Genomic DNA, 25,159 nt, shown 5'->3' on the forward strand with positions numbered 1-25,159 from the left:
TTGGAAGCAGTAAGGGTAGAAGCATACAAATTTAGGCTGGTACTTTCATACAAATATGCAGCCTTAGAACAGAGAGATGATGATGATGACATAGAGGTAATGAATGAAGCCGTAATGAGGTGGGCTTCAGAGGCAGCAATTGAAGTGGGAGGCAAGGCACCAAGTCGAACAGTAGGCAAGCTCTCCCAAGTAACAAAGGACCCAATAAAGAAACGACAAAGAATGAAAGTGTCCAATTCAAGAGATAAGGTCGAATTCTCAGAACTGCCAAAACTGGCCAACAAAGCGAAAATAAGTAATATTAGAAATTATAACGTGAGAAAGACTGAAGAAGACGTAAAAAACGGACGCAGCCTGAAATCAGTGAGAAGAAAACTTGTCATTGGACAAACCAAGATTTATGCACTGAAAGACAAGCAGGGATTATCATCAGCAATCTCGAAGGCATAATAAAAACAGTGGAATAATTCTATGCTTACCTGTACAATAGCCAGAGGAGTCATGAGTACTCTATTCGAAACAATAATGAACAGTATACAGAAACTCCTCCTATAACTACAGATGAGGTCAGAAGGGCCTTGCAAGGCATTAAACGGGGAACAGTGGCAGGAGAGAATGAAATACCAGTCGATCTAATCAAAGATGGAGGAGACATAATGTTAGGAAAGCTGGCGGCTCTCTTTGCGAAGTGTCCTATCGACCTGCTAGGGTCCCAGAGAACTGGATAAATGCAAACATTAAACTAATCCTCAAAAAGGGTGATGTTAAGGAACTTAAATATTTGAAGCCCATTACCTTGCTCCCAGTATTATATTAAATATGCACCAATATATATATATATATATATATATATATATATATATATATATATATATATATATATATATATATATATATGTATATATATATGTAGGCTCACTCCAGAGTCTCCATCTAGCTATGGTAAGAAATTGTATGAACACAGTGACATAATTGCTTTTACTTTTTTTCATATGGCACGAACTTTCTTCGGCGCTAGGAAAAAAGCGCCTAACGCCTAATATCACAATCATCATCCTGTTTATGTCCACTGCAGGACAAAGGCTTCTCCCTGCGATCTCTAATTACCCCTGTACTGCGCCAACCGATTCCAACTATAGCACCCGAAATTTCTTTGCACCACCTAGTCTTCTGCCGTCCTCTACAGCACTTCCCTTCTATTTGTACCCATTCTGTCACCCTAATGGTCCAACGGTTACCTAATCTGCGCATTACATTACCTGCCCAGCGCCATTTTTTTCACTTAATGTCTATTAGAATATCGTCTATACCCATTTGCTCTCTGATCCAAACCGCTATCTTTCTGTCTCTTATAGTTACTCCTAGCATTCTTCGTTCCATCGCTCATTGCGTGGTCTTTAACTTGTTCTCAAGCTTCTTTGTCAGTCAATATATATATATATATATATATATATATATATATATATATATATATATATATATATATATATATGTATAGTGGTGGTGCAAGCTGGGTGGGTACACCTAGCATGGGAATTAGAGGTAGTACATATATTCACCTACACTTCGTCGTTATGGCTTCAAACGGCTTCGTCATGCTGCAAATTGCTCTTTTCAATAAATTACGGTGTTGATAATGATGGATGAACAATATTAGGATTTTTCGATGGCAGGATACATGACTTCTAGCGCAGAAGCCCGATAATAAAACCATGAATTTAATTGCGTAGTTTTTAATCCGTAAAGTAATCTATTACGCTACAGACGCATGGACAAGCGTAATCGCTGTATTTTGTAAGTATTATGGGAGCTCACAAGATCTGTCTTCTGAATTTTAAGACAGCATACATTACTTTGATATTTGCTCCAATGAAGGCTGATAAATCATAATAAGCGATTCAGAAGAACGCCTGAAGCCGGAATCGCGAAGAGCAGGCGAATCTACGCACTAATCATCATTGCCACGATGGCTAAACGATCGCGGTGCCACCGTTCCCTTTAGTAACTGTTCTGGGAAACTATATTGCTGCGCTCCTGTGGGCTTGTGGATGGAAGCGCTCTCAGCAGTGTCTCGAAAAAAGTAAAGCTCGCGGGCTCACTGCGAAAAAGAAGAAAATAATCAGTCTAGGCGTCTAGCGTACGCCGGCACCTAATCTGTGAATGAGTTCGGATATAGACTCAACGTGCCTGCGCGAAAGCCTCCAAGTGTGCCTCGCCTGCGCACATCTGACTATCATCCGTGCCCCTTGCAGCTCAACGTCGACGCGTGTTGTCATCCTATTCCTGGCCGAGCGCTTAAAATGTCCGGCCACACCCCGGCCGTGACCACATTCGAGTGAATGATGTGACGTTGTGGGCCTTTCGGACTGCCTCCTTATCTGTGTATTTTCCTGCTACAGGTAATTCATAAAATTTATGCCATCTTCGACTGGCCGTTTCTGAGCGCTCTGGAGCGCTTTCGCGAGCGGCGTTGTCTTCGGCTGGTTGAAAGAGGGTGCCCGCCCTGCGTTCGGCTGGTTCTTCTCGATTGCTCTCCTCCACCTTCGAGCGCTCTGAGGCGCTCCGAGCCCTGTCGTCAGAGCAGTCGTCGAAATTGAAACGTCATCGCAAAGCCGCGCTGCTGCTGTTGGCGACGGCCCACCGTAACCTAGGCAACCTAGGCCACTGCGACGAACGCTCGTTCCGCAGGCGCGTCCGCCGGTTTTCCCGGCAGCGCCGAGAGCTTTCGATAAGCGAAACATCGGACGTTGCTAGTAGTCACGTGGTTTAGCATCTGCCATTGCCTCCTCCGAGAGCGAGTCGCACGTTTGGCTTGCGCGCTCGTCCTCTACCTCTGATCTCGGGGAACGCCGGATCTGCCCGACTCTGCTTCGGGGGATGGAAGCGACCAGCCGAAGATAGCATTACTCTTCGTGTTCCTTAACCCTACTGGGCCGTCACACTCAGATCGCTCGTTCATGGCTCCCACGGTTGCTGCGCTATCCTGGGAGTTCGACGAGTTTAACTTCTGTGTTAAAAATATATTGCTCGAGCATTCGAAGAAGCTTGATTCGGTTACATGTGCTTCGACTATCGGCAGCCGTTGTGAAGCCAAAAAGCTACAGCAAGAACTGGCTGATATTAGGAATTCCATGAATTTCATGTGTAGTCAACTAGAGGCTGTTTAAGCTGAAAACACTGCCCTGGCTACTAGGAACAAAACCCCTGCTGAGTGCAATGATCGACTCTCACCTAACGTGTCTCAACTTCAGCAATACTCAAGCTTGAATAATGTTGAGATCAGGGGTGTTCCCGTGACCTAGGGTGAGGTCTGCTACAATATTATCGAGCTCCTGGGTAAGAAAACCGGTAGTCCTGTGTCTGTAAACGATTTTGACACTGTTCATAGAGTTCCTACTCCGGTAGCAAGTCAAAAGAACATCATTGTTCGATTTTATTCAAGGCAAAAGCGAGATGCTTTTGTTTCTAAGGCTCGCAAGGCTCTCCCTATAACCTCTTCTCTTGGGTTCTCTGGCTGTGGTGAAAATGCTATTTTTATTAATGACCACCTAACACCTGAGAACAAAAAGCTGCTTTCTAAGGCGCACGCAGTAAAGAATCAGCAGGAATGGATGTTTGTATGAATTGACAATCGTGTCATAAAGGCTAAAAAACAATGACGAGCCGCGTCTTTTGGAATAATTGCGAACCTGATAGGAAAATATTTGACATGTTAGGGCTAATATAAGGTTGACATAACAATTCCTATATTGACCGTTGACGTTCTTTCCCCGAGTGAATTTGATGATTCCTTACCTAATCATGAATATTTTTCCGTCATTCCTTTTAATTCGCGCAGCCTTAAAATGAATTTTTATGATATTCACTCCCTTCTTCATCGCCTTAAGCATCACGTTTCCGTTCCATATTTTTTTGAGGCGTCACTTTCCTCGGACGATAAGAATTTACGCAATTTCGATGATTACCATTGTAAATTCGCTCACCATACCAGCGACGCCCATGGAGGCCCTACAATCTTCATTTTGGAACAACCGTCATACACCAGGTGCACAAACTATAACATCAATGTTGTGAAATGCGTATCCGTTCTGATTGAACTTGAGCCGGTCAGCAGTATTATTAACAAAAAATCCATATTTGCCTCCATTTACCTTTCCCCGTCTTCTAACGCCACTGATTTTTGTAACTGCTTTGCTGAGCTACTTGATAAATTAAGCTTCGAAAAGAAGAACATATTTGTAATGGGCGATATTATAATTATTAACCTACTTGACGCTTTGAACCACGTCTGTATTGATTATATCAGCTGTATCTCTAAGTTTTATTTACAATCATTTATATATGTGCCTACTGGTTGCGTTAACTATTCGATTTCCTTACCTGATCACTTACTCTCAAATGTCGATGAACATGTTTATTCTGGTGCACTCGATTGCAATATCAGCGATCACTTAGCAGTGTTTTTTATCTGCCTAATCTGCAGTTCCCGTCCATCTGCCTCACCTTCCTATATGCTTTTATGGCAATGAAGTTGTCCGTACTATTTCGAACGCTGACTGGTCCCATTTCCTTAACTTCACTGATCTTGGCGCTGCTCTGCGTGGACTTTATTCTGTCATTACTGAGGTGATATAGAGCTGTACAGGAACTATGTCTTCCAATAAACGATATCGGTCTCCATGCGCCCCTTGGATTACAATATCTCTTCTTTCTTCTTTACGGAAGAAGAATAATTTATACAAGAAAACAAAACGACATGTCCATTCAACGGCAAACTAAAATCAAGTTATGAAAAGTATTCGACTGTATTAGTCCCTCTTCGCAAAGCAGCCAAGCGGCAATATTACAGCTTCAGGATTGTGGAAGTGACTCAAGAAAAAAATGGAAACTGCTTGTTCAATTTTTTATTAACAAAGTAAAACCACATAAGCAAATGGCTTTGGTTTTTGAGGATGGCCTATATATTGATGACGCTTCAGGGATTGCAAGCGCTTTTTCTGAGCACTTCTCCTTTGCTTGCTTTGATACCTCTACCTCTCCTTACTCCTGTACTATTGCCCGTTATCCTCTTTCCTTTCTTTTTATACACTACTCACCTTGAAGAAGTGCAATCGGTTATTACCAGCTGCTCACCACAGGCCGGGGCTTAGATAATTGGTTTAACGGTGCTGCCAGGAAATTAGATTTCTAATCGCTCCTGTGCATTCTGATATCTTTAACTTGGTATTTATGACTGGGCTGTTTCCGCAACAGCTCAATGAGGCAAAGATACTGTCTGTCTTTAAAAAAGCTCACTGTATGCTTTCCGAAAATTTCGGGCCAATTTCTGTGCTTCCTTCCCTACAAACGTTTAGAAAAAACTAATTGAAATCCGCCTTATTAAATATCTTGCAATTTCAAATTTTCTCCAATTGTGAGTTTGATTTTCTAGAGGGGCTTTCTATGAATATAGCTATTGGAAACTTCACTGACATAATTAAAACATACATTGATAGCGAAACTGATGCTGCAACTGTTTTAGTTCACTTTGCAAGGGCTTTTACTCTATTGACCAAAACATACTTATAAAACTCCAGCGTTATGGCTTGACTGGACCACCTTCAAACCTATTATGGAGTTTTCATAAAAGGAAACAACGTATTTCTAATAATGGTGTTAACTCGGACCGAATTACTATAAAATGTGGTGTTCCTGAAGGCTCTACATTGCACCCGATTCTCTTCTTCACCCTTAATAAGGACATTCCCCAGTGTTTACAGATTTAAACTCGCTTCAGAACTGCTCCACTATAAGTAAACTAAATTAACGTAAACAAAACGCATTTTATCATTTTTATGTCCCCTCTGAAAAAACTTCAATTGCTCGTTCTTTATGTATTCAATCCCAAGATATCAAAATTAACCGTAGCACTAAGTTTGTATGTGTTGTTGTCGACTCTAATGTAAAATTTTGTGACTGTATTATGTCGGTTATTAGGAAAATTGCACTGCGACTTCGGGCACTCATTTGCACTCGAGGCCTTTTTTTTGGTATATCGCAACTCTTGTCACTTTACGCTTTTATTCGCAGTCATATCAACTATCGCATGGAATCCTGGGGCGGCACCTCCTCCTGAGACCCCGCTATGGGGATTTGTCCAATATATTGGACATTCAGATATGAGACAGTGCTCCTGTGACAAGGCTTTCATCCTCATAAAACCGCACTGAACAGCTTATTGGACATCTGCTTGCGCCATCTATGCAGCATTGATGAAAATACATCGTTCAAATTACCGCCGAAACAGTTCCACAATGGCGGAATTAAGCGGCGCGGCGTTTTACGGCAACTGCCAGAGAAGTAAGCACTGTTCCTCGTATTTCTACCTGCTTTTAGGGCATATCTTTGATATTGTATTAAAGTTAACACAACAGCGTACGCGCAGAAAAAAAATTTTAACTGTTCGCGCGCTTACTTTTTTTTCACTCCTCCTTTGATTTCGCGTGTCCATTACGTTGGACGCTGGGACTCAACCTGGTTATTTTGACCACGCTTTTGCGATGGCCTTGTTATGAACAGCAGGCGAGTACTGTTGGCGTTTAGCGGCTTGTGGACGAAATCGCGTCTCTTTTTTTCTTCGGGGGACCGGCCTCGCGTGTCTCATGAATTAAGCCGATAACGTTTCTTTATTCAATCCATGGCTTGGACAAGCAACACACCTACTGTCGCAGGTGGTCTCGTAAGGGAAAAACATATTAATATCCCTCTACCAGATATTGTTCGCTAGTACAACGTCAACATGGCACACCGAATAAGTTACTACAAGATAAAAGCAGGCGTCAACAAGTAGACAATCAGGGCCATCTTTCACCTCTTCGACATTGCCCTCAACAACTCCTGGGTGAGAACACGCGGGACATACGCTCCCTAAACAAACAGCGGAAAGAAATACTGAAATATATGCAGTTCCGCCAATCTGTTGCTGAGACTCTCGTGGCTCAAGGGAAGAAACAGGATGAAACGGAGAGTGATAACGAAGCCGAGTGGCATCCGCCATCAAAGCAGGTTCGGCTGTCTCCTCGAGAACCCCAAGAAAAGAGCACTACCCACTACTCAATACTGGCAGACACTGCAAACACTGCCCGTTGCAGACTACAGGGCTGCGACATGAAAACAAAGTTCTTTTGCACCAAATGTCGGGTCTTCTTCTGCATTACCAAGGACAAACAGGTGTTTTGAAATTGCCCACGAGAAGTGAACACAAGAGCAAAAATTTTTTTGGAGCAGAGGAATGCTCTTCTTATGTACTTTATTGACTACTTTGCCTTTTGAGTTATTAAAATATTTTAGCACACGAGTTTTGCGTAATGTCTGCGGTACGTCATTACGTGCGCACTGGGTGAAGAAAGACCGGGTAGCATCCCAGTGTCCAATATATTGGACATCGCGCTGAGCTGAAATTATCACGGCTATTGAAAAAACATTTAACACTTTTCACCTTCATAACCATACTGATTTATTCTGAAAGTTTGGGGAAAATCTGTGCACCCAAATGCATCTCGGGTCTCAGGAGGATAATATCCATATATCACCTCTCCTAAACCTTCCAAAACAGGCTATTCGCATTATTTCTGTTGCACCTCGACAATCCCGTTCACTGGCATTCTTTATTGCGTCGTCTTCTGTCACGTCCGTGTCGTTTTTTAGTGTCGCGCAATATCATTTAAGTAATGGATTACCAACTTGGCCGGAATGCTGCTCTCATTTAGGCCATACTACCTTTATCCCTATTTTATTACTATAATCTTGCTCTCTCATTTTTCAAGGTTTTTCATCGCTATCTCTACATCGATATAATCCCATAATGCAGGTTGGTTAACGCTAATTGCACCCGCTTTTCTTTTAAGGGCAATCTTCTTTTTCCTCACGTACACACTAATCATGGAAAACAAGCCATTGTTTTTTCTGCTATATCACTATGTAACTCCCTGCCTAGTGCCTTAAAACAATGTAACTACCTTTCCATCTTTAAATCTCAAATAAAGACTACCTATTTGAATAAAGAAATGACTGTACTAATTAAGTTAGCATTGTGTTTCGATGTCTGCACCTACTTTAAATTTATCGCGAAGACATGTTTTGCCAGGGCACTAACTTTTGTTATTTTGTGTTGGCTTCTTGTATTTTTTCATTTTATTTTGTAAGTTCTTTTTAATATAGTATCATGCACGAGATCCGTGAAATTATTTCGCCTTTCATCTCCTTATTAGTTTTTCACGTATGCATTGTTAGGTTCGCTTTTTTTGTTCAATTTATGATTCATTGTAAGGGGTTGCACCTGAGTACAACGAGAGTGTAGTATCTTCTAACAACATATGCATCAAGGAACTATATCAAATGATTAGTGCTGCGTTAAAGGAAGTCAAGGATAGGCGGTGAAGCCCCACGACAGGACGAAATCGTTTTTCATCCGCCCGGCAGAGAGCACATTTACTTAATGTAGCGCCCAATCCAGACCGTATAGCGGTTTATTACGGTCGGCATTGGCACTGTAATGGCACAGGGAGCGTTATACAATCTTTTTGCACGCGGAAGTTTGTGAGAGACAGCCGGGACAGAGAGAGAGGGATTATGCGTGTGCACGTCTTGAGTGCGTGCGTGTATAATTGTATGCACGTGTATGTGCGCGTATGTGTGTGCCTGCTTGTGCCTCCGTATTTGCATTTGTATGCGCACGAGTGAGTGTATGCGTGTGTGAGCGTCCTCGGCGTGTATGTATGCATGAATTTGCATGTGCGTGGGCGAGCACGTGTACGCGCGTGTTAGTGCATGTGTGCGTGCTCGCGGTGCATTGGGTTTGCACGTCTGCGAATGAGGTTGTTCGTGTTTCAGCATGCATACTTGCGAACAAATGTGTGCATGCGCATGAAGATCTGTGCGTGTGTATTGTGTGCATGCAAGAGAGAGTTAGAGTGTGTGCGTTCGCGATCGAGAGAGAGAGAAAGAGAGAGAGAGAGTGCGTGTGTGTGTGTGTGTGTGTGTGTGCGCGCGCGCGTGTGCGTGTGCGTAATGGCAGTGTAATGCCACTATAATGCTTTAATGCCACTGTAATGGCAGAAGTGTATGGTTGGGCAAGGGAGTTTATGCCCATGAATTTGAATTGCGCCAAGAAACCCGGACCCAAGCTTTCACACTTGCTTTATAATACGCGTACTACACCATCAATATGCCGGCTGTTAATAACTGCACTAAATAACAAATTAAATCGTTATAAATTTTGCCGACATCATTTTATCATTTGAGTGTTAAAATTGGTAACCTCTAGATAAGGAGTAAGTTGAGCAGTTGTTTGCACAATAAAGGAAACAATGGTAGTGAACTTGTCAGTAATTGATCTGCTGGCAAAAGGAAATGCGTAGTTTAGAGCTAGTTCTAGAGATTAGCGAGCTGAGCGCATAAATGTTTGTTAAACCTGCTTCTGTAAGAGTCACGTGAAGAAGTACTTTGCAAATAAGCTCTTTTAAAGCAGAACTGACGCAGAAAAAGAACATCTGAAACAGCGAACACGCCACGCCGTGAAATTTGTGATAAGATATGGCTACGTGAGCATGTTCCTTGCGGTCAGCCCGCTTTTGACATACGAGGTGTCCCTACTATCATGTGCCGAGATTTTAATACATCCAAACGCCCCGTAGCGACAGCACCAAGGTAATGTCGTTTGCCGTTACTTGGAGACACTCACGCGCATGTTTTTATATTCCAGCTAAAAACAAATTAGTCGTTAATTCATCAACTTATCACATATTATAGTTAGGTGTAAAGTGCCAATGAGAAAATTGTAGTGTAACAAGAAAAACTCCCGAAACAGCTTTTTGATGCTCAATGCGTGCTACGTAAACGCGCTTTTTTTCTGAGCGTGAAATTTTTTCTTAGCCTGAATTGCCGCGCGACTGGCCACTCGAGGCACTTTACGTGGGTTCGCGGCCTTCACAGCAAACGGGTTTTCTGTGAAGTTGTTGAACATCGATGCTGCAACGGAAGCACATGTGGTCGTGCATGTGCGTCCGTTCACAACGACGGCAATGAGAACAAGACGCAAAATAATACAGGGAAGCAACAAGGCATTTAACACTACGAGCTAAAGCGTGTCTGGAGTACGTGCTTTGTAAAGGACATACACAACTGACTCCGTTAGCATATTCGAGAATATGAGCAGCAAAAAGGAACACGCGAAGCTGAGGCTGAGAAACAGGATGCGCATGTCGAAGCGGGATGCGATCATCCCTTGGCGCCTGCCGTTCGCTCGGCAGGCAGACACCCATGTTTGACGGTGGCATCTACTTTTGATGCGAAAGCATTTCATGTCCAATCAGGGAGAAAAGACATGCGCGTCCGTCACGAGTGGTAACGAAAATATTCATCGGTTACGTCATCAGCGTATTGTCTGACGTCACTGGTAACAAAGAAATAAAGTTGGATTAAGTTCACTTAAGGTGGAGTAAAGTTAATTAAAGTGAATTATACTGAATGCATGTGACTGAAAGTGGAAAAAGGTGAATAAAGTGGACTGGGGTTGTTACAAATTCTAGCAAAGTGGATTGAGGTTGGTAGAAATTACAGCAAGGAGGATAAAGGTTAGTACAAATTAGAGTTAAGTGGGTGAAGGTGGATTACGGTAGACTTGTGAAGGACACGTGACAATGTGTGACCTCACGTATCCTGGACGTTACCAATTATTAGAGAAGTCATCTTGCTTTCGCATTTAAATCACGTAAGAATACTTGAGTGACTGTCAATTTATTCCACCTAGGGAAGCTAAGTGAAGGCCTTCCTGAGCATGCTCCGAGTTTCGCCATGCGATTATCAGTGTCATATAATTGTCACTTCATACATGGCCCTTGCACCATTAAGCACCAAACCTTAATTCATTCACCATTGTCATTTATGTAAAGATGTATATAAGATACATGTGTCCCTTTGGCACTCGCCGTAATATTTCTGATGTAGTTTTGGGCCGACGTTAAGCCACATCCTCCCTATTTATTTTCTCAATGGGATATCCACGATAGTCACACGGTGACATCACACACTCGCTGCCTGAACCGTTGGCTAAAGCCCCCGCTACAAAAGCATGAACGTTAAAAGACACTCAGGCGTTAACTTCTTCTAGACCTTGACACGACGCCAGCAGTTAGCGCAGCTTCTGCTGCCAACGCTGAGCTCGACTCTCTGGCGTAACATCGCGAATAAATTTCAACACCAACAGCCCCTCAAGAACGACACAGAAGCGGTCTAGGTAGTCTGCGACAAACTTTCTTGAGTATTTTTTTTTTAGGAAACTACGTGGGCAAAAACATCATGTCCTTTTCATGGCATATAACGACGAATTCGTATTCCCGAGAGCGATAGCGGAAAGTGAGAGAGAAAGCTTAATTGGCCGTCATGGAGCGAGAGGAAGCGGCGTGCATTTTTGGCGTGCATTTCTGGCACGCGGGCATCTTCGATAATAGGTCGTCCACAGGACCACGGACTGACAGACGATAGGATCAACGCTACGCCACAAAGGCCTCCTTCCTCTTGAAAGACCACACGTGCGCAACAAAATCTCGCCTTTCAGTCTTTCCTCGCCGCTCCTCCGCAGCCTTCGCGGAGGGGACACAAGGGCGGAGCTTTGCTTTGAAATCGAAGACCAGACAGGATCGTGCGGTGCTTCAGGTAACTCTGCAAGATCGTCTCAATTATTATTTCTTGATTTCCTTCGCGAACACTGTCTGCGTTTTATGCTGAGTATTTCTTTCACTGCACACAGTTATTCAAGTGAAACTGAACGATGGAACTGTAAACAAAACGAGCAGAAACGACGGGGCCCTGTTTTGCTCAACAACAGTAGCCATGAGGGTTTCTTGCCGTATCATGAACGAAGTGTGTGCGTTGTATTTTGACATGTGCCTTCCTTTATGTGCCTTCTTGTGTCCGAATTACGTTTCGCGCTGCATCAACATTATTTCGCTGTTCACGTTGGATTTCGCAATGCCACATGCAGTTACTGGACCGATACATTTTCTTTATTGCTGCATATTTTGTAATTGCAAGGATGTATATGTTTTGTTGGTCGTTTTCTTCTTAGGCATGTAATAAGCATGAGATAAGCAGTATCGTGCCATTATTAAGTGCATATTTATCAAATCACCCTACACGTTCAGCCATTGCACGCTGAAAAACTAATTCTCGCTTACAGTTAAAAACATTGTCATCTAGCTTCAGTGCGACATCTGTGCGGAAGTAATATTACTGTTCATCCGCAATGTCAAAAGTTCTACCTGATTTTAGAGTCGCACACTTGTCGAAAGCTTATCTAGTTTTTACTGGATCTCGAACGTAAAGCTTGTTTCTGTATGCTGCACTTTATTTATCATATACTCACGAATGTGTGCTAAATATATTAGTATCAACCAACACTGACACGTTAGAACGATGCAGCGCTGAAAACTATAGTAACCGACAAAAAAGCATAAAACTGAGCAGTTAGTTTAGGAAAAGGACAAAAACAAGACATGCTACCCACTTAACGTACACATCAAGAAAACAACTTTTTAAGGAAGGTTTGTCTAACGTCGAAATAGGGGGATTTTCTCATTCATGGACCCTTCAATGAATGTTCTGCTTGACAAGTGTTCCGGGAAATGACGAACTTCTCCCGGTTCTGGTCATGAGCTGTGACAAAGTATGCAGCCTAAGTTTCTCGCACATATTTCACTTTCATTCTCCATATATGGATGTGCTTGTATACGCGCTCGCATGTGGGTTTGTGTGTGTGTGTGCTTGCATGTGTGTGCGCTGGCGTGCATACAGGGTGTTCTTTTAGCTGTATTAAATTTTTAAAATTATAAAAATATACAAAACGGTAAAATTATGTTTACCATTTGAGTGTACAGATGGTCAGCCTCTAGATACAGTGCAGATTCCGCACTTACGTACGTAATTAGAGAAGTTACGGTAATAAACTTTCTGATTATCAACCGTAGGTGGCTACAGCGAATGAGCACTTTGGGGCCCGTCCTTGACATTATACCCCTCCTACCGATCAAATTTTAAATAGCGGACTTCATGTGGGAGCTACGCGAACAATTCGTTCCTCTTGGCAGGCTCCCTGAATCCGAAACTGGCTGGAAAAATAGCGTGTGTGCTGTCGATGTCGCCGCCCCCAGTCTTTCGTCACATCTCCGAGGTCACCGCCAGTCTGGCCCCGCGAGGAGCTTGCGTTATCTCCTTGCTGTCTGCGGCGTAGGCCCAGCGTTTCAATGCTGGCGGGCCGCCACATTTTCTGTTAATCTGTTGGGCGCCGCATAGGCGTTGTAGCTCCAACTCCTCACTTTAGGCCTTTGTTTACTGCAGGTACAGCGTCATATCAGTCTGTATCGTCGACTACGAACGACACAGCTCAGAAAGGCATCACTGGTCGACACTAGGCTGTCAGTCCAAGAAAAAAATATTGACATAGCGATCGTTTATTTGGCTATGAACGGAAACGCTTGTGTGGCGTTCCGGACGGGCCCCAAAATAACCATTTGTTGTAGCTACCTATTGTTGATAATTAAAAGGTAATTACCGCAAGGTCGCAAATTACGCACGTAAAAGCGGAAATTGCACTGTGTCTAGAGGCTGCCCATCCGTACGCTTGAATGGTAAACATAACGTTACCGTGATGTATATGTTTTTAAATTTAAAATTTGTTGCGCCCTAACAAACTCATTGTATATTTGGGTTTAGTCGTAGGCAATACGACAGAGAACAATTTTCTTTATTTGTGGTGTCTGTATTTGAGCAGAATGTGTTTGTGTTACAAGTGGCTTTTCTATCGAATATATAGTCGCATGAAGAACTTTAGTGCGAGAATTTCGTGTTAGCCATTACGGTATTCTGAAAGCAATTAAGGTGTTCTATGTTATACGGCATCTTGGGATATGTATGTATGTATGTATGTATGTATGTATGTATGTATGTATGTATGTATGTATGTATGTATGTATGTATGTATGTATGTATGTATGTATGTATGTATGTATGTATGTATGTGCTCCTTGAAATCTTGCGCTGCTGCTTTATATAGGCTCGTAATCCACGGTGAAACAGGTATCTTTGTAAGCGTTTGTTGGTTTTATTAAAATATAATTTGTCTTTCTCTCATTACTCCTACGCTAACCTTTATCGCTAAGTCAGCTTTTGTAAAAAATAATAATGTTCAATATTGCGCTGTCCCAGCGCTCATTTCCCAGTTTAACGCTAACAGGACCAATAATTACGCATAGTGCATGTCTTTGAGCTTGAAAGCATATGCTGATTGTAGTAGCAAGTGCGAATGTAGTATGCAAGGTGATCAATTCTAGGTGTTATAGAATTTTAAAAAATCACCTGTGGCAAATAGCATACCTCCTTTCGTTGAGCTCAATTATACAAAGAGGTGGACAATCGAAAAACATACTCAACAAACTACAAAAAATCCCTAATTAACTTATCAATCGTAAACTTACTGCACATATTGCGCTTACGAGATGTAGCCGGAGATCTTGCAAGACGCATCCATTCGAAATAAATTTCCAAAATGACACCACGTTATAAATATGATTTTCCAAAGCAGGGTACGAAATGCATGGGCGTTCCTGACACGTTTGTGCTTCTATGAAAAAAAAAATGGTGCATTCAGGGTGCGTTTGATGGCGCATACCTCCAAACTGGCGTGATCCTGGAAATTCATTTGCAATAGATACGTCTTGCAAACTCACCGGCTACAATTCGTAAATTGCGGGTGCTTTAACGCAAGCAAAGGCCAATCTTTGCTCAAAATATTGTAGCTTAGCTACAAATAGATACTCAGAGAATTCAATCAGGCACAGGTAACGCAGGTAGCACAAGGCTTGACATTCAAGCAAATATGACCTGTTCGTTTTGTGCATTGGATGATCTTATAGGTGCGATTGATGTTTAGTGCAGCTATGCAGTTGCATGATGTAGCACATAAATTGTTTTAGCGCTTTTCAAAAGCATGTTCTGGTGAAACCTGATTCTCTTGGTGGTTAACTGCTGCATACAAAACAGCGACAGTCGCTCAACCTCATTGTTTAAAGGCGATAAGTTGTTCTGGCACGTGACTAGCACGCGTGAATAATGTTTTCTACAATGGTGCTTTCTAAACAAAAGTTTTAACATTCTTTGAAGAAAATGAGGGTTTCTTCAACGTACTGCTACTGCCACGCACAAACAAAAGGGAAGCGCTAAATGATTGAAGAGTAAGTGAAAAATGTAATACATTATTGGGCGGGTATGCAGGAGTCTTTACATAATCCTTGAGCCTTATTTTATTCAATGGCGCACTGACGTGTCTAAGATTTTCATTCTTCCAACTTTAGCTATACAGGGTGTCCTAACGATCACGCACCCAGGTTTAAATATATTCAAATGCCACGTGGCTGGACAGAACCAACGTAATGTTGTTTGCCCTCGCTTTGAGATACTCAGGTTACTTTTTTTTTGCATTCCGGCTGATTAGATAATTTGTCTTCATTATACTTATTCAACTGCTGAAATATTGTAATTTGATGAAAACTGAATCGGAAAATTGTAGAGCAATATGAAAAACTACTGACACAGTTTTCTTTTGCTCGGTACTTGTTATTTAAGGGTGTTTTTTGGAGCGTGAAAGATTACAAATACACGAAAAACTGCCGCGCGACTGGACTCTCCAGGCACATTGCGATTACCCGCGGGTTTTTTTCAGGCTCAGAAAAACACTTTTATGTAGCACGTATTGAGCAACACAAACCAAAATGGGGAGTTATTCATGTTGCTCCAAAATTTTCATCCCATTGTTTCTCATCTATCTAGAACATTTCGCCTCTGTCGCAAAAAAGCATGCAAGTAGAGCTCTTCATCGACATATTTAAAGCTTAGAGATTCTCGTGGTCACCTGTAATTGCAAAATACGGCATCCATTAAACACTCATGTAGAGTTACTTTGGTAAAGGACTTGTAGTGGTTTACAAGGATTTTTTCTTCTTTCTTTCCTGTTTCAGGGGCGCCTACGTTGTCGTCACTGCTCAAGGCCTTCACTTCTGTTCTTAAAATTTTTTCATGAAGTGCTCATTCGAGCTTTTAAGCGATACTGCACGATGCGCATGTGACTCCCTAATAATGTAACCTCTGCCATTACGAGCTTGAGGAAACAACAATTATGAACGGCAAGAAGGGTGTCCAATTGGCCAAGCAGCGGCAACATCTGTGCCCAGGTATCGCAGTTAAGTATGCCATTGATAAATGGCTATACGCATTTTTGGGGCACGCTTTCATCATCTTAGGAGGCCTTGTCGGTCTTTTGCTCCTGCCTGCGCTGCTGGTCAGCCACCACTTGCATCAGGCCTTCTTCGCCTCAATCTACAGAATGGGTCAGTGGATCTGGGGGCACAGCTTTGCTGAAGTTCGACGCACTCTACTGACGCAGCTTGACGGCTTAGTGTCGCACAGCGAGTCGCTCAAGGCTCGAGGAGCTGTTCGTGTGCTTGAGGTAGGCGCAGCCTTCGGACCCAACCTAGAATTCATGTGTCGACCTGTCGAGTACTGGAAGATGGAGCCAAATACTCAGTTCGACGCAGCGTTCCAGAATAACCTCCAGGCGAATCCAAAGGTATTTACTTTTTATTCTAGTTCCAAAGTGTTGACGCAGGCCACAATGTGCGGCGTTTACGGACGGCGATTTCACCCCATGTGCGCTTTATTCAGCTAGAAATTGTATGGAGACTCCAGGTGCATTTTTGCCATCGCCGCGATGTTCCGTACAAAATCCGAGCGCGATAGCGCCGTAGGCTCATCAAATGCAGTATGTGCGAGTGAAGGCACGCGAGGGAAGCCTGCAATCGCGTCCCAATATGGCGCGCACGAGGGAGGAAAGCGTTGAGGAAACGCGCCGTCTTCCGTCACGCGAAAGGCTGGGACGGAGAGAATTGGCGCTATGCTCCCGGAGCAACTGCGTTTTAACGCGATAGCATTAAGGAGCTCGTGTCGCAGAAAATCCGGTGTCGTCGGCGTCGGGTGTCGGCGTCGGCGTCCGCGGCGTTGACCATGAGCGATAAATAACTGCAGGCACTTCATAAATAAAAAGCAACTTCCAAGATGGGCTGGGTGGGAATCGAACCAGGGTCTCCGGAGTGTGAGACGGAGACGCTACCACTCAGCCACCAGTTTGATGCTTCCAAGCGGTACAAACGCGCCTCTAGTGAATGCGGTGTTGCCTTCGAAACGAGCCGTGGAAAGTTATACTGCAGTGTATATAGGTAATTATGAACATGTAACACTCAGAAGTCGCAATTACACGAGTAGCGAAGTGCGTTTCCGCACACGCAGAGCCATCTTGCGGCAAACACAGAAGACCCCCTCCTCTCCATGTAGGGCGCTGCCTCGACAGATGGCGCGCCACGCGCGCATTGGAGCTGTGGAAGGACCGGTGCGAGGGGGGCCGTTGCCCGGACTCTCTCTCCCCCGACAATGCTTCGCCTTGCTCCTTTTGCAAAATCAAGCGTCTTTCCTTTCTTTAGATCACTATCTGTCTATCTCTCTGCCCGTGCCGATCACGACGTTTGGCTGGCGTGCATCATTTCCCCCTCCGAGATACCGAGTTCTTTGGTTCGTTCCGCTTGCTCAGGCGCACGTTTCGTTGCTGCGCCGAACGCCGCGTTGCTCGACCATATGGCTCGGCGCTCACCGCGTCCGATGCGGGGCGCCTCGTAAGTGATGGCTGCCCTGTAGCCCACTGTCTTACACCCCTTGGCGGGTCGACGGGAACGCTGTCGCGTTCCACTCTTGAAGGCGAAGCTTAAGCGTCCTCCAATTTTTCGTCACCGGCCAAAAGAGTAACTGACGATCGCGGCACAACCTCGCGCACGACAGCGAAGGCGGAGGGAGAGGGGGGTGGGGGGTTCTTCTACCCCACCAGCAACCGCGTACTTTGCGTGGCCGCGCGCCGGCAGGCGCGCCATATCTTAAAAGCGATCTGCAGAAGAATCATGCTTTTGTGCGTGCTGTGTTCTCGCCGCTCAGTTTGCCTTGAAGCGATAGAAAGCACGAAGGTCGCTCCAAACGTAGATATTGCCGCGGTTGCTCACGCCAGCCACTTCACAACGAGCGTCCGCGGTCTTTGAGTGTGATGTGTTATGTTTTCCTTTGTGCACTGGCACCAGGGTTGGTAATTCAGTTAGTAAGCGTGTGTTTTCAAGTTTACACAGCCGATAAAACCACTTTTCTTAGTTTATTCTTAATAAATTGCTATCGCAATCGATGCTTCATCTTTCGGTCGAAGCCGCCACCTGCCACAATGGCTTAGCTGCTATGGTGCTGTGCTGCTGAGCACAAAGACCAGGGATTGAATTCTGGCCGTGGCGCCCACATTTAGATGGGGTCGAAATGCAAGAACTCTCGTGTTCCGTGCATTGGGGGTCCGTTCAAGATCCCCTGCTGGTCAAAATTAACTCGGAGTCCCGCCCCCCCCCCCCCCCCCCCGTATATGGCGTGTCTCATGATCCAATCGTGGTTTTGGAACGGAACAACGCAGAATTCATTCATTAATTCCTTGGAAACTGCGACATCATTTCATAAATTGCACCTACTTTTAGTTCACTACAAGCATTCAATTTCTACAATGTGGTTATCTGCACAAACGCAATTTCGCGCACTGCTAATCGTAGACCTTGACTATTATTTTGCTACCAGCTGTACTCACACTAAACTTCCAAATTTTGTCTCGCACATTGTAACAGCATATAGTCTAAGAGAATTTATTGTGGATTGATGTGCGTTAAACGTCTTTATAGGGGAACATTAGGCGACTATTTGTTTCGGTTCTGGTATAAAATTTTCCAATGAGTTCAACGCCAAAGTCAACACAACAATTGTTTTTGTTTATATCTAGCTTCGTTTTATAAATAACATTGTTTTACAACTAAGTGCTTGTTAAACCACACACCATCATTTTTCTAGTTAAAGGAAGAGACAAAAGCATATATGCTGATGCCATACACTGTGGGAATCGGATGTAAAATAAAAAGATGCTGCGATACACTAATTAGGGGGTTTACAACGTTATACCCATGTGCCCCACCACTTGTCAAGTAAATCCTGTGATTTCACTGGTTACTGCACTATTTCTCACACTGATCGGAGTATTGTCATGCCTTCCTCGGTATTTATTCTGATGAGATGTTTTTTTCTATATGTAACTTGGGTTTTGTGTGCATTTTTATTTTGCCACTCTACTAATTTGTTGCTCCGCAATTTTTATTGTGCGTTTATGCTTGTGTGTATATCTGCGTGGTTCCGCTGCCTGTCGGGCACTGCCACTCAAGCTCAATGAGACTTTGGCAAGCCGGATTTTTTTACATTTCTTTATTACTTGGCGCAATAAAGTATTGTTATTATTATTATTATTATTATTATTATTATTATTATTATTATTATTATTATTATTATTATGTAGGCGAACCTTGCTATGCAGTTTGCTTTGATTGACCATAATTAGCGCGGATGTTGGCGGCTAATGTGTAACTTCTAGAGCGTTTAGACTAAAACAAGTGCGGCTAGTTGATGGTAAAGGTAACCTTGTGTGCACCACTGCTGTTTGACTGCCTAATCCAGAGGACACACGGTGAGCGTGTTTGCTTGAGGGGTCGTTTTGCATTATTGCTCACAATCTCTGAAAGGGTTGAGCATTACTATTGCCGCACATGCAACATCGCACTGTGGCCGCAATATCAAATTTTGATTGAATTAATTGAGTGGCTGTATATAATTCAATTAGTTCTTATAATTGTACATATACATTGTATACATACAACCGAAGACGCCCCTTGCCTGCGCGATCCCGCTTTCGGTACTGGGTGTCGTGGACGCTGAGTACACCCTTTGGAGCGATTTTTCGGCACGTCTTTACGAGCTCCTTCTGTATGTGTGGCCAGCGCGCTGTTGACACGCCAGCTGAAACATTTCAGGCGCCAAGGATAGTCCGAATAACGTGACATTGAACTCAGTGGCCGTCTGGCGTGACAAAGGCGATGCTTTCGCGATCTCTCTTGTCAACTTCTATTAGCCAGTAGCCAGACTTGAGATCCATCTAGAAATATTTAGCGTTGCAGAGCCGATCCAATGCTTTTGCTATCCATGGAAGGGGTCCACGTCCTTGTTCGCCATCTTGTTCAGTCGTTCATCTTGTTCATCTTGTTCAGAAGCGTTGGGTGCCGTCATTTTTCTTCACTAAGACTACAGGAGATGCCCAGAGGCTTTTCGACGGCTGGATGATGTTGTGGCGCAGCATTTCGTCCACTCTGCCGTATAGCGTCCCGTTCTCGCGTCAAACCTCGGTAAGGGCTCTAGGGGAGTGGTAGAGCGCACTCTTCGGTTATTATGCGGTGTTTTAAAACTGGTGTCTGGCATCCTAGATGACGTTAAAAACAAGTCATTCTTTAGCCGGAGAAGACTTCTGAGCTCTTCCTGCTTACTCATGGGAAGACTTGGATTTTTGTCGAAGTCTAGTTCGGGAACTGTCGTCGTCGGGGTAGATACGGCAGACACCGAGAGGTCGAACGCATTGCTGGTTTCTTCAATTGCCTCCATGTATGAGATCGTCGTGCACTTGCTGGCACGACGATCTCACAAACTCCTGACAAACTCCTGAAAAACTCCTGGCTGAAGTTTGTCAGCATCATTTGCGCTTTCCCTCCGGGCAGTCGAGCAATTACTCTTGCGACGCAAATTTCTCGGTCAAGCTGTACAATTTGGTTGCCCTCGGTGACGCCTTCTATGTTTCGCTGTCGACGGAAACGATAATGCCGGAGCGAGGCGCGACGCTGACTTGGTCCTCAGTTACACTCAAGGAACACTTACTGAAAGGCCTCACTTGGTCAGTGGACAGTGTTATCCACTTCGTCCTCAGGTCGACGATGGGGCCATGTTGGTTCAGCAAATCCATGCCGAGAATCACGTCTCGCGAGCACTGTTGGAGGATAACGAGCGTTGCAGCATAGGTCCGGTCATGAACTGTGATTCTTGCCGCACAGATTCTCGTCGGCGTTATGAGGTGTCCTCCAGCTTTACGAATTTGAGGGCCGAACCATGCAGTTCTGACTTTCCTCACATCGCTGCGAACACTCCACAATTGATGGAGTAGTCGGCTCCTGTGTCAACTAAGATTGTGATGGCGTGGCCGTCACCAAGCACGTCGACGTTGGTCATTCCTTGTCTTGCATTGAAGTTAGCTCTTAGCGTCGGACCACGGCTGCATCGCGTTGAGGTGTGGCTGGTACGTAGCGTCGTCAGGTCTATGGTCGGTGCACTGTTTCCTTGCAGGTTTCGTCGGGATGGCGACGTTTCGTTGTTATGTCGTCGAAAGAGTCTCTTCGGCGTCTTCGTCGGCGGCGAGGGATCTTCGTTAGTTCGACGAACAGCAACCACACTTCAATCGGTTGCTGCTTTTATTTTTCCGAATATGGGCTGACGCACCGGTTCCGGGCTGGGCCAGTGTATAGACGGCGCTGCCGTGACAGGGAGAACGCATGGTCACGGCGAATGAAATGGTCATCAAGGGCTCCACTGAGTAGAGGCAAGGTAGTCGGAGATATCACGAGGGCATCGCTTTCCTGAGTCTCGCGCAGGTCGGCGGTGGCCAGTGATTGAACTCCGGTATAGTTCCTAGAGTTGGTGCGGCGGTTGAATTGTCGGCTCCGCATTTACAGTGCCTTCTCGATGCGGCCTCGCGAAGAGACTCGTCGATGGTCTTCGGTGCATTTCGTATAATTCCGGCGAAAAGTGCCTCTTTTGCACCACGTATGAGTGGGCGGACTTTCTTTTCCTCCAAATTTCCGGCTTGGTCTGGCGGAAACCACGGGCCATATTGTCCGTGAAAATTGTGATGCTCACATTGAGCAGCTGCCCTAGGGTTTCTAGTAGAGCTTGGGCTCGCTTTTTTCGCACAACGCTTATAAATCTCTGCAGGAAGACATCATCCGGCCACCGGCAAGCGCGTGGGAATCTCCTATAGTCTTGGTGAACAGAAAGATGGGACTCTACTGCGCCAATTATCGTCGATTGAACAAGATCACGACAAGTACGTATAACACCTCCCACGGAAAGACGACGCAGTGGACCGGCTCTCCAACTCTAAATACTTCTAATCGATGGATCTCAAGACTTGCTTCTGGCAAGTAATTTTGCCAACCAACACAAGGCATGGTAGTAGCTTACGTTTGGAAGGGACTGCCTTATAGGTAAGGGCGGATCTATGCGGCAGTACAAATGAAAGCAAAGTACTCGTTCTCTTACTTCGAATAATTAGCTTTTGCATTCAATAGCGACCATCTAGAGAAAGCAATGACCTTTTAAAATCTAAGTTTTTCTCACTAGGATGGCGCCGACGCCTGAACTGCTTGTGTTGGCGTGGATTTCGGTCTCGGTGTCTTGGCCCAAATGCGCAAGCACCGCTGGTGATTGCATGCGTCGTTGGAGTCTTTGAAATGCATCCGCGTGCGGCGTTTTCTACTCGAACTAGCTATCACATTTAGTTAGATGGGTCAACGGCTCAGCGATGTGTGAATAAGTGAATAAGAACATGATCAAATAAGTAACGATGAAATTATTCCCCCTGGCTATCATGTTTTTAGAAGGGATTGTGGTTCAACGGGTGGGTGTGTCGCAGTTATTGTGAAGTCGGTTGTTCAGGTCACTGTTCTTGACGAAATTCCAGAGCACGAAAGCCTGTTTCTAAATGTGTCATGTTGGGGCTTGACCTTCCTATTATGCGCGGTATATCGTGCTCCTGATTCTCCATTAACATTCCTTGAAAGCTTATATGACCACTTCTTAACCAAGCGTGAAAACAATCTGGTTATGACGGGGGATTTCAATCTACCAGGCTTCGACGGGAGGAGTTTAGCTTACGGTAGCTGTGCCTCTGGTGATGTAATTATGGACATCATATTAGCTTTAAACCTTAACCAAATTGTGCGTGACTGTACCCGCAAAAATGCTGTTAGTTTTGTTCTTTGTCAGTGAATTGTTCTCTAATGGTGAACTCAGAGTTGAGCGTGGTATTTCTGATCATCATTTGCTTTCTTTGTCTTGTCGTACTAATTGCGTTGATAATACTCGAAATTTGTCTATTGCCTACGTCCATGATTTTGACCGCACTGACGACGCTTCTATCACTGATTATTCGGATGATGTACTGCTGCGTACTAATGAGGGTTATGTACACAGCCTATGGGAACGCCCCAAGGAAGGCAGATTATTTTCTATCAGAATTTTTGTACCTCAACGAAGAGCGAAAAATAAGTGTCGAAACCCTTGGGTGAGTCGTGATCTTATTCATTTGAAGCGGAGACTTCAACGTCTTAGGCGACATCATTCTACATCTCCTCAGTATTTACAGAACCTAAAACATGAATTAGCACAGAAACTGTCCACTTCAAGACCACATTATTTTAAGGTTACTCTTCCTTCATTCATAAAAACAGAACCCTGCAAGTTTTGGAATTACCTTGGCCATCAAAAAGAGGTCACAAAATAAATGAAAAGTGTTGATGGGAACCTCGTTACCAAGGAGAAAGAAATAGCTCAGCTCTTTAACGGATACTTTCAAACTGATTTGGGGGGCCTTTCAGATATGGTTTTTGATGCAACGAAACGATCCATCGATCCTAGCGAGGTTCCTGTCATTACCACAGAGGGGGTTTTGTCGTTGCTTCGTAAAATAAATATTCGGAAAAGTCGTGGTCTTGACGGCATTCCAAATGCTTTTTTAAAGCGTTAGGCTGACCAGATCTCGGAGCATCTTGCTAAAATTTTCACTTTATCTCTGCAAACCAGTGAGTTGCCTAAGAATTGGAGGAAGGCTCGTGTTGTACCGATCTATAAAAAAGAGGATAATTTACTCGTGTCTAATTACCGACCGGTATTAATGATTTCTACATCCTGCAAACTCCTACAGCGCAACGTGGCCCGCTTTATAAATGACTTTTTAAAAGAGAAGGACGTCGTATCACCTTTTCAGCATGGTTTCAGGAAGGGCATGTTAACCACTACTCAACTAATTACGACGGTTCATCACTTTGGAGAACTTGGGACAGATCGATGTTTTTTTCTGGATATGGCGAAAGCTTTTGACAAGGTACCGCATTCAAAGCTTCTTTATAAATTGCAGTTGGTCTTCCACTGTATTTTGTAGAACGGGTCAGAGCTTACTTAAGTGGTAGAACGCAGTCTGTTGATGTGAATGGCACCCTTTCTGAATCACTTGCTCTTACTTCCGGTGTTCCTCAAGGTAGTTTGTTTGGACCTTTGCTGTCTTTAATATATATAAATAATTTAGTAAATGTAGTTCCACGGTCAGTGTCAGTAAAATTGTTCGCAGATGACTGCGTTGCATATAAAAAAGTACCATCAATAGAAGACCATAAATTGCACCAAGAATATTTGCTTAAAGTATGTCACTGGTGTGAAGAATGGAATATGGATTTAAACATTGATAAAAGTGTACTTCTCCGAGTTACGCGAAAAAGAAATATTAGCTGTTACCAATATTGCCTCCACGACAGTCACATTAGCGAGGTCTCACAATATAAATACCAAGAAATAACTCTTAACAACCGATTAACCTGGGGCACTCATATTTCTGAGATCTGTTCAATTGCAGTCTCGAAGCTCTGTTTCTTGAGAAGAAAATTAAAACATACTCCTAGTCATATTAAGCTCTTGGCTTATAAAACTTTCATCATTTCCAAACTTGAATACTCGTTCGTAATTTGGGACCCCACAGTAAGAAAGACATCTATCAATTAGAGCGCGTTCAGAGAAAGGCAGTACGTTTCGTTTTTCATAAATACAGAAGGTCAGACTCCCCAACAGAACTTATGAAGGACAATAATATCCCGTTGCTTTGTACAAATAGAAAACTGAACCGCATTTCCTTTCCTTCATAAAAATTTTGGGAGAAAAGCTTAGCAATGCTCCCCGGTCATTCCTCAGGCACTTCACTACTCGAAGGACCCGACATTATAGCGAACACTCATTACAGCCTACATTTGCTAAAACAAACACATTTAAGCTCAGTTTTTCACCTCAAACAATAGCTGATTGGAACGCGCTTTCT

At 43.9% G+C, this 25,159-nt stretch overlaps 1 protein-coding gene across 3 annotated transcripts in view; it reads left to right on the plus strand.

Annotated features, from left to right (window-relative positions):
- Positions 1–25,159, plus strand: part of LOC135908106 (thiol S-methyltransferase TMT1B-like) — an 86,961-nt gene that overhangs the window by 10,788 nt on the left and 51,014 nt on the right. Inside the window, exons 1-2 of one of the 3 annotated variants that reach the window (XM_070539545.1) lie at positions 6,219–6,339; positions 16,050–16,657. In XM_070539545.1, coding sequence (XP_070395646.1) covers positions 16,208–16,657 — 450 coding nt within the window. In that variant the 5' untranslated portion in view covers positions 6,219–6,339; positions 16,050–16,207. Of the gene's footprint in view, positions 1–6,218; positions 6,340–11,625; positions 11,695–16,049; positions 16,658–25,159 lie in introns of those variants that run through there. The other 2 variants (XM_070539546.1, XM_065439864.1) reach the window with 2 other exon arrangements.

Source organism: Dermacentor albipictus, chromosome 5, assembly GCF_038994185.2.
Source record: "Dermacentor albipictus isolate Rhodes 1998 colony chromosome 5, USDA_Dalb.pri_finalv2, whole genome shotgun sequence".
In the NCBI taxonomy this organism is placed as follows: Eukaryota; Metazoa; Arthropoda; class Arachnida; order Ixodida; family Ixodidae; genus Dermacentor; species Dermacentor albipictus.